Source organism: Azolla caroliniana, unplaced genomic scaffold, assembly GCF_043228905.1.
Source record: "Azolla caroliniana isolate FFs.n. ecotype wild unplaced genomic scaffold, voAzoCaro1.0.p SCAF_7, whole genome shotgun sequence".
NCBI lineage: Eukaryota > Viridiplantae > Streptophyta > Polypodiopsida > Salviniales > Salviniaceae > Azolla > Azolla caroliniana.
In genome coordinates this window covers 7,578,329-7,588,599 of record NW_028230442.1, presented here as the reverse complement: position 1 = coordinate 7,588,599, position 10,271 = coordinate 7,578,329, and the positions used below count along the sequence as shown (strand labels likewise).

The 10,271-nt window shown below is 37.8% G+C and overlaps 1 protein-coding gene across 5 annotated transcripts; it reads left to right on the top strand.

Moving 5' to 3' along the window:
• The first annotated feature begins 6,012 nt into the window (after positions 1 to 6,012).
• Positions 6,013 to 9,927, top strand: LOC147861770 (uncharacterized). 5 transcript variants are annotated; one of them, XM_087322708.1, is made up of 7 exons: positions 6,013 to 6,303; positions 6,668 to 6,828; positions 7,503 to 7,954; positions 8,342 to 8,429; positions 8,768 to 9,005; positions 9,439 to 9,521; positions 9,652 to 9,927. In XM_087322708.1, exons 1-7 carry the CDS (start codon positions 6,087 to 6,089, stop codon positions 9,658 to 9,660), a joined length of 1,248 nt encoding a protein of 415 aa, XP_087178834.1. In that variant the 5' UTR covers positions 6,013 to 6,086; the 3' UTR covers positions 9,661 to 9,927. The 5 variants fall into 5 exon arrangements, with proteins under 5 accessions (XP_087178834.1, XP_087178835.1, XP_087178833.1 ...); XM_087322709.1 differs by having other exon boundaries at positions 9,436 to 9,521; positions 9,658 to 9,927; XM_087322707.1 differs by having other exon boundaries at positions 9,436 to 9,521.
• Positions 9,928 to 10,271: the final 344 nt, after the last annotated feature.

Here is a 10,271-nt window from a genome sequence, read left to right as displayed (position 1 = left end):
CATGAATTTGGTAACTTACTAGTCATGTCCATTTGGCAAAGACGGAAATGTAAAGGAATAAAGTTATTCCAAACTTCGAGGTGACCAATGCCCATGTACAATAAGAGTTTGTTTCAATTTAAATTGTAACCCACCACTACATAGGGAACTTTTTTGAGAGTGAAGAATTTTAGGATTTTAATTACATATAGAAAAATCATGCTACCTTTTTCCACTAAAACACAACATACTTAAAGTTGATACTCTTTCTTAATGAAAGTGTGTATTTCTCGATCCACTCAAGATTAAAATTTCTACAACTAAAGTATCACATAAAAGTCAGTGGAGAATGACTACTCGCCAATTAAAAGCTAAAAGGAGGATTTGTCACACTACTAAAGGAGGAATGTGGACCATACCCAAGGTACGATGTATTCATTTAAGTGTCTTTTGTGCGATAGTAAATTGTAGTAGAAGCACGATAGGTTGGGCCTTGTAAATTATTATAAATACAGCTTATGTTCCAATGAACATAACGATCGACCAAATAAACTGACAAGTATAAGAAAAGTTGACAAAACAACTTTATGTATGTACATATGCATTTGTAGGACTGCATATTGACAAATCTTGTAAAGTTGACGGAAACTCATCATTTTTGCACATGTAACGTCTTGCAATAAATATTTAATCTCATGAGGAACTGAATTATTGTATAGTTCCAAAGTTCAAGTTTGACATGTTTGTTAAAAGTGTTAAAACTTAAGGCCTTGTTTTCCTATGAGCTTGGATGAACTACTTACACCATAGTCAAATTAAAGTATTAATTATTTTAATCAAACTTTTTTTTTGTTGACGCGCGTTGGAAAATAAATCAATTCAAAGCTTTTAACACTGGACTATCAATATGTGAAAAAAGGAACGTCAAGGATGTCAGCAAAAGAAACATGATCTACAGATTAGTTCTATCGTACAAACGTTAACATTAGTAGTAAATAGTGAGATCATGTAAACATAATGTGAGAAATTATTTGGTGATGATTATCAAGATAGTTGAAAATTGTGCACAATAAAATAAAAAGCGAATAGAGAAAATCTAATTTAACGTTAAGATTTCAGAGCCAATCGATAATTGTAGGGGTCAACCAATCAAATAGCAATAATCATTTAATTTTACAATAAGAGGAAGTGGGTGATAAATGATTGATCAAGAAAAGGGAAGTAAAATATATATGGTGTATAGGGCCAATTTTTAACAAATAGAGCTAAATGGGAACTTGTGCAAAAGATTTGAGTGTTTCATATCTGTGTACACATACATACATGGCACCAAGTGCCAACTATAAATCACTTGTAATACGACACATAGGTTCTCCGACACAATGGTTTGATAATTTCCCCCCTTCAATACCAAATGGAATGATGTTGTCTTTTCTTGGAATGAGTAATCTTAGCTTTACACAAGTGATACGTTATATTGTATGCATTCTCACTTGACATGTCGTTGTATAATAAGCGCACGTGTGACAAACAACATACATATTCCATTACACAATCGCCACATGCATGAGGAATCACCTACAAAACACTCCAACCAATTCTAAAGGGAACTTTTGTAGTGAGTACTGCCAGTCTCTAGTGACATCATGTGACTTTGCAATACTTTAACTTTCAAATTCAAATGTCTAGCTCCAAATGCTTTGCATTTCGAGTGTTCAATGTTCTCACTTTTAGATTTCAATGTTTGATTTACCAAACTGCATCGGTACGTTATGGTCCCATTACGCATTTACATCTTATCAATTTTCTCCTTTCTAATTTCCTAATTCCCCCTTCTTCCTTTTTGTAGGACACAAAGGGAGGGTAGGGTAGCATGAGTTGACAAAGAAATATGTTTTTTCTTTTACTCATGTGATGAGGGAGAGACGAGCAATGGCACATACGAGGTGCACGATAATTACATTGAAACAATGAGAACAATACAGTGCAAAGAAAAGGTAGAAAAGGCGATTTGGTAGATATGATCAATAAAGGGACAGATGGACGGGTAGCGGGAGTCGAATCCAGTGCATGTTGAAGGTATGGGCCGCACTTTCTTTCTTTTTTTAAAGGAAGAGGGATACTATAGGGGTAGATAGCACAAATAAATAAATTGCATGTATGTGCAATGTGCGACATGCGATGTCCATGTATGTGCCATGTGAATGTATTTGACTGAACCTCATAAAAGTGGAAGGTAGATAAGCAGTAATCAATAAGTAAAGGTTGAATGAATAGATTTTCCACAATAAAACAACATATAATGTGAATCCTTGAGATTCTCTTGATTTGGATGCCTCAAATCCCCCAAAAGACAAGGATTCCCAATCAAATCGCCCATGCCGCATCATCTCCATCCATCCCAAACGGACAAACATAATCATTACTTACTATGACTATTAGAATAACTCATCATTACTTAATTATATGTGCTAAACATGTAATTAAGCAATGATTAGTACGGGACCCCCCCTTTGAGTTTCATTGTCTAAAAGACTTCTGTCCTTGGGGTTGTTCATTTACTTCCTTTCTCCCTTTCTGCCATACTAGGGGCAACAAACTTTGATCCATCCTATCTTCCTAACGGACGCAATGATTTCATGCACCCAATGATTTTTTGCTTCAACTTGCTCGATTTTTGAGTAATATGCATGTTTAGATTGTATATATTATGTGTGGATGCTCATGTATGCTAAGTCAATTGTATATACCTTAAGAAACAACCATGTACAAATTACACTTTCAAGTTTTAGAGCCATAATGAGACCAAAGGTTGTACCCACATCAAGAGGCCATGTATGACCCACCCGATGTTGTTGAGAGACAATGAGAGGGGTGCCATATAAAGTGTATTGTGGACTTCGTCAATGTGTCTACTTCAAGCCCATGCATCACTTACTCACATAACATAGGGCTATAGAGGGATAGAGTGAGGGATGTCAAAGAAAATGTAGTGTATTGTGGACTTTTGACTTGATATAAAGCTTTGTCTGAAAAGGATGGGGGGGAGGGGTGGAACATCAAGTGGGCTTCCATTCATCCACAACCAAAGGCTTATTTTAGACTAAAAGAACATAAATTTATCTTCATGGTGACAATCGAGAAGAGACATCCTCCTTAACTGATATTCGAGAATCGCAATCCACAGTGGTTTGTCATCTCATGGACATTAACCTTTTCCTTTTTCCTTTTTCTCTTCATCAAGCTTCAAATGTCAACCCGAGAAAAATAAATGCGCCAAATGTATCGAAGGATAATAAGTCTCAAAGAGAATGGGAACTAGGGGGGTAATGCTTGCAAGCAAGCGGACAAGAGAGAAAGGTAGACCCAGCACTAGTACCATACACGATTGTTTTTGCATCAAGTTATGTGACAAAAAAAAGAGACCGAAACTCCCCCTCCAAAAAGGGCGCATTGTTGTAGATTGTCACATTCATGATCGCGCTACTCAAACCTTGATTTTGTGAAGCGTGGAAAAAGCTACATACGAGCGAAGCTAAACAAAGGCCCGAGGTACTACACTGGGGGGTTGGGGGGGGGGTTGGTGGGTGGGTGGGTTGAGGAGACACGAAGCATTAACCATAAAAAGCGAGCGAAAAAACAAAACAAAACAAAACATCAAACACTGTGGAATGTTCAATATGGCGACCTAATGTTTGGGCATATGCTGTCGCGTGACACGAGAGAACAAGAAGGCGACAATATTTTCTTTCTAGAACCCATATTCGTGGGGAGAGAGAGAGAGAGAGAGAGAGAGAGAGAGAGAGAGAGAGAGAGAGAGAGAGAGAGAGAGAGAGAGAGAGAGAGATTGGCCTCGGGTTGGGCGGGCGGACACTTGTACGGCCATACGCACACCTGGCCGGCCGGCCGGCCGGCTGCCCCGCTTGCGTGATGGGTTTGTGAGGTGGAATGCCACGTCAGATGCCTGTCTGCCATGTCAACATGCCTGGCTGCCACATCAGATGCTTCTTGCCAGCGTGGCAGCAGCCTCCCCCCCCCCCCCCCCCCCCCCTTCTCTCTCTCTCTCTCTCTCTCTCTCTTTTTCTGTCTGTGTGTTTTGTGGGCGAATTCTAAAGTATTTATGTCTGTAAACTCTGCAGAATCAGAGATAAAACAGAGAGAAAACAGAGACTCTGCAGAAACCCAATCTCGTTAATAATTTCCTGTGCAGCCCCCCCACCTTCTTCTTCCCCAAAACCCTAATTTGAGATCAGACCCCCATTTCTTTTTCTTCCCCCAATTGTTTATAATTTTAGGTCGGCCTGACAAGAACCCTAATTTTCCTTCTTCTTCTTCTTCTTCTTCTTTTTTCCCCCCGATCTCATAGACAGAGAAAAAAGAGCTTTTGCATCATTTGTCTCCTCCTGATATGCTCTTTTTATTTTACTGATTTGTTTTATCTCTGCATATAAAAGAAGAAAAAGAAAAAGAACAACCTTTTTCTACTTCCATCATCTCTGCAAAAACCAAAACCATTTCTTCTTTCTCTTCTTCTTCTTCTTCTTCTTCTTCTTCTTCTTCGCGTTTTCTCAAACAGTAACCAAACAGAAGGTTAGTTCTTCCTTTCTTTCTTCTCACTCTGTACCTATTACAACCCTATTATGTAGGTTTTTGAGACTTGATGAACAATTAACTCCATTGATCTTGCAAAGCTCCCGCTACTTTAGTGTTTGTTCGATTTCTATTTAGATAAATCGCGTTTCGAGCAAATTCATTCTTGTTAAAGCTATGGCCATTCTACGAGAGAACAGAGAATAGTAGGTTCGTTGTAGAGAGCATGGTTACTTTCTTCCGACTTACAACAGCTATTCTTTTTTATTATTATATTTATATAAATTGTTTTTCAGAAAACAAAAAACCCTATTTTCCATAGCCAGGCTTATCGATCTCTTTTGAAGCTCGTTTATTTTTTGAACTTTTGAGGTCTCTGAAAAAAGGAAATACGGAATGTTTGGGCTTTCCCTGCTCTTTTTGTATCGGCATTGTTTCGTATGTTGTCGAATGGATTGCTTGAAGTGAACAATATTTTGTTTCGCAGTTAAATGCAGGGAGAAGAAAAGCATTAGGATAAAAGGAGCTTGTTTTACTGCTGTTTTCGTACCCTGGTTTAAATGCTCTTAGTAATCCTTGATTATGCCCATTGCATGCATTGCTAATCTTATCTACTTAACGCCCCATTGTTATGCCATTATTTGCTAATCCTTATATAACTCCTACTATCATGCCATGCTAATCGTTACTTAATGCCCACATATATGCCCTTAATAATTGTTTATGCCAATCGTATGCATTGCTAATCCTAGTTACTTAACTGTCATTGTTATTCTTTTCTAATCCTCGTTTAACGCCCGTTGCTGTGATTTGCTAATCCTTATCTAACGCTCATTATCGTGCTTTGCTAATCGGTACTTAATGGCCACATATATGCCCTTAATAATTGTTTATGCCCATTGTATGCGTTGCTAATCCTATTGACTTAACGCCCATTGATATGATTTGCTAATCCTTATTTAATGGCCAATCGTTACTTAATGGCCACATATATGCCCATTGATTACGCCTGCCATAATCCATATTTAATGCCCATTGTAATGATTTGCTTAATCCTTCGTTATGCCCATTGTTAGGCCTTTGCTATACCTTACTTAAAGGCCCACAGATGATTTGGTTGCCCTTATTTAATTCTCACATATGCTTTGCTAATCCTGATTAATGCCCCACATTATACTTGTTCCAACCTATACAATGCGAGAAGTGTAGCCTTATGTAGACTCAATGCAGAGATTAAGAGAATGACAAGAATCATAGGAAAAAAATCACGTGATCAAAAAAACCTCACGCCCTTATATATGTTTTGCGAATACGTTTATCATGTCCATATTTATATGCTCTGTTAAGTTAACCCTTATCCTAACATTAGTTCTAAAGATAGCATAAGTTAATTCTTATCCGATTCATTGTTTCCTCTTTGCAGGTATTTTATTGTTGAAGGGGACATAAAAAAAGAGTATTAATGATGATCAAACTCTAGACAGACAGACAGATAGATAGATAGAGGTTCTTCTTTGATGGCACATTCATATGTAATGAGTGCTGGGGAGGAGCTACCTGTTTTCCATGATTTCCTTGGTATTGTTGGCCAAAGAAATGATTCCACTGAACCCAAATCTTGCAACTTTAGCCGCATTCGGAATGCTGATCTGACTGGTCATGAGGCAGAATTCAGAGGTTTGCCAACAAATGGTGGCAAAAGCAAGACACACTCACCTTCGATCAATTTGTCGGGTTTGTTTCCGATTTCTTGCTTTCTTTCTTGGCTTTATCACATTTAGTTGTCAGTGTCAGTCTGGTTTTTTAGGAGAATCGATATCTTCGTTTAATACAGGTTTAGACCATGAAACTCTAAAGCTTGAAACCACTGTACTAAACCCTAGAACCCTGAATCCGCTGAAAACTTCAAAATCCCAAATTATAGTTAAAATGCCTAAACCCCCAAAACTTCCTAAACCATAGAGCATAAAAACTACAAAAAAATATCAAATCTGACAGCCTAAAAAAACCCTAATCCCTTAAGCCCAAAAAATTCTTAACCAATAGGCCTATGCGCCCAAAGTTCCGCAAAATAAACCCTTTGTGTGTTTGCATGCAGAGAAATTTGGTGCCCCCTTGCATTCAACAAGTAAGGCTGGGTTTTACAAAACTGATATGGATAGTAGGCATGGAAAGAGAAGGGACTCGGATGACGGTAGAGACGCCTTCCAACAACAGCAGAGGCAACCTGAAACTGTTGCAAATGCTCCTTTCCTAAAGGTGAAAGCATCCGGTTTAGGGTTTAAAGTTTAGTCTGAAACCTAAACCCTAAACCCATTAGTCTGACCATGTTGTATATTACAACTTTGCCAATTACTTGCTGTATGAAATCTGCACCCTCATTGCCACCTTTTACTCTTTGATTAACCATGTCGTGGTAAATACTTGTAATATGAAATGTCCGCTCTTTGTTGACAATTATATTGTTATGCAATATTTCCTATGCTTGTTTTGAAACACCTGCTCCATGTGATCTAGTAGTTGGATCTTCCCATGAAAGATTTATAAGTACCACCAATACAGCTAATCTAATGGATGGAACCCAACTACTAGAACACAAATGGTGGTTGTTTCTTAAAACCTTTACTTCATTAAGTATAAATACCACTAACATGGTTGTAATGGGTGATACTCAACTCTTAGATCATGATTCACAAGAAAGAACATTTCTGAACCTTTTTCTTCACTAAGGGTAACCAACACTGTCAATCTAATAATGTGCAACACTCAACTGCTAGATAAGTTCAACAGATATTTCATAAGATTATATGAAGAATCTAATTGGTAGATTTCATACTACTAGATTACAAGGGCCAAATAGTATTATAAGTAGAGAATTCCTCGCTCTTTAACATGAAAGCTAGAATTTTCTTGACATGTTTTTTTGTTGAAAGGTATCTCGACTCGAAAAGCACGGAGATATGAAAGGAGGGCATATAGAAGCAACCCGTGATTCACTGATGCAACCTCCACGAATTTCATCGAATTGCCCAAATCCACTAGTGACAACATCAGGCCAAGTTAAGCGAGATATGATGCAATATGCACACAACAAATGGGCGAATTCTGGCCATGTTTTCCAAAACGGGCATTCAAATCTGATGGCGGACAAAGTTGGTTTAAATGGCCAAGAGAGCTTTCCTATACCGCCTCCTCCCTCTGATGAGGGTTCAAGAACTGGCTTAAAAGGATCAAGTGTTGGAAATCTCATTAATCCTAGCCAGGCTGATAAAGTTGCTATGCCCACAAATTCGGCACCGGCAGTGCCTGCAACTTCTGCACAATTTGGAAGATCCCAATCCTTTTCTCAAAGCACCACTGGCTCAGACTTGTTGTTGGGGAAAAGGTTAGTTGTCTCTTTGACTCGGAAATCCTCAATCAAACCATAACCAGTAGAACCTTCATTGTTAATAACCATGTCCTTACAATGTTTAAAACGCAATCTCGTAACTCTAAATTCTAAATCGTAAACCCTAAACCTAAACTGTAACCACTACATACTAAATTCCTAAGCCCGAAAATCTTAGACCTTGAAATATTAAATCTTTAACCCCCTAAACTGTAAATCCCAATAGTTCCGGGAACTTTGAGCCTTGAAATCTATGATAACACTAAACCCCTCAAAACCCTAAAATTCTAAACTCTAAGCACTATTTTTGCATGTACCACCAAAAAAGTAGTGATATCTACCACAAACATTATTATGTGCTCTTAAATGTGACCTTGCTCACAGCCAACAAATGAAGTCAACAACAAGTCATCAATTAACTATCTTCTATGGAGGGCAAGCACATGTTTTCGATGACGTGACATCAGATAAGGTGATGACTAACTCAAGCTATCATTTTTTATCAAATCATTTGATTGGTTCATGCATATAATCAAGCAAAAGCAGCAATATCTTTAATTGATGTGCCCAATTGGTTCATATATATACACATCCAAGTATAAGGCATGTGCTCATTTGCCACATTCCGTTGGTTCATGCACACATCCAAGTACAAGGCATGCCTTTTATCAATGCATTCCCTCATATACATTCATGTAAAAAGATGCATACCTTTTAATGACACATTCCATTGGCATGTATATCAATCCAAGTAAAAGAAAGCTGTCTGAAATATTTCCTCCACTAATGCTGCTAACCATTTCATTGTAGGTGGAGGCAATCATGACACTTGCTGGGGCAAATGGGAGGTCTTGGTCAACAATGTATTCCACCCGACCAAAAACAAGCTTATCGCACACGGGAAGTGAAGGATCTTTGCAAGTGTTGGATAGGGAAAGAGAGAATAGTGTCAGGAATGGTAGCAATGTGAGTGGTTTTAGCACGCTTGCTCTCACTGCAGCTACAAATGGGGTTAAGAAAGCAGTGACTAGTTCAAATTCGGAGCAAGGTAACTGAAACCCAAAAGATAATCCCATTGTTAATGAAAGCTTAGCATATGCTCCCATGCATGTGAATTCAGCCTTACATTATGTCTAAAATGCTTAGAATGGAACACATGAATGTACCCCTCTATCAAGATGTGAACTTGTGACACATATTTCCTCCTGTATTATGCCTAAAGCTAACACCCAAATGTGAATATGTGAACATATATGTGAAGATATGGTGCAGGCATCCCAACCCATATCTCAATGCATATCTTATATCCTGAATTATATATGTCCTATTCCACAGGGTATTACGGTAATTGGATTGTATCCATCATATATACATGTTGTCCTCCCTCATAATTGAGCATCCATCTATCCTCACCAAGTCCAGAGTATATACAATGTGCATATGGATGATGTTTTGGATTGGTTTTGTTTCCATGACAGAAGGGAGGGCATCAGCCGTGAAACATCAAGAAAGTAGAGGAATGGGTCCTGCAATTTTGCATCCCTCTATTGAGGTCGGTAAAGAGGTAAAAGAAAAATGAAATGGACAATCAGTAAGAGAAGCTCATTCATGCTTCTCTTTTACTACTAGATTAAGATTAAATCCAAGAACCTTTTTTTTAAAATGCTAGTAACCATTTTTTGGTTTGTTGTAAGGTTCAGTAATCCACAGAGATTTACACACAATGGCGTGCCAAGATATTGTACGAAGTTTCATACATCGGTTTCAAAACCGCCAATTTGTCTATATGAAAGACGCTTTGTTGCCACAATTTGTTTTTTCGGGTTTCCTACGAAGTTAAACTTTATGCCCTTGGCAAATTTGGCACTGGATTAATCCTACTAGCATTGATGAAAGTTGAAATCGGTTATCTAAAAGCCCTCCAAGAGGAGGGAAACATTGTTATAAATCAACGAGCATAACTATTGTGTTAAAGAAATTTTGTTGTTTGTGTTATTAGTCGCAACCACCTTTCTCATCAATCTTTAATGTCAACCTTCATTTATATGGCTAGAGTTAAACCCTGATAACCATATGTGGTTGCTAAACACATGATCATACATATATAAACTTGAGAAGCATATAGAATCACCAAATTCATAATGAAAACGTGTTTTGTTTTATCTAAAATAATCAGAATATGTGAGTCTTTCTTGGTGTTCTTGAAAGATCATCATAACAAATATGCTTGTGTGGAAAAGTGGCATTGAAACCTTCCTTGATACTATAAATCAATTGTTTAGTGCACTTAACTAGGTATGATACTTCACTAGAT

Coding starts and splice junctions, on each gene's coding strand:
- LOC147861770 (XM_087322705.1), top strand. CDS start 6,087: ATGGCACATTCATATGTAATGAGTGCTGGGGAGGAGCTACCTGTTTTC. Junction 7,955..8,341: donor GACTTGTTGTTGGGGAAAAG/GTTAGTTGTCTC, acceptor CCTTGCTCACAG/CCAACAAATGAAGTCAACAA. Junction 8,430..8,767: donor ATGACGTGACATCAGATAAG/GTGATGACTAAC, acceptor ATTTCATTGTAG/GTGGAGGCAATCATGACACT.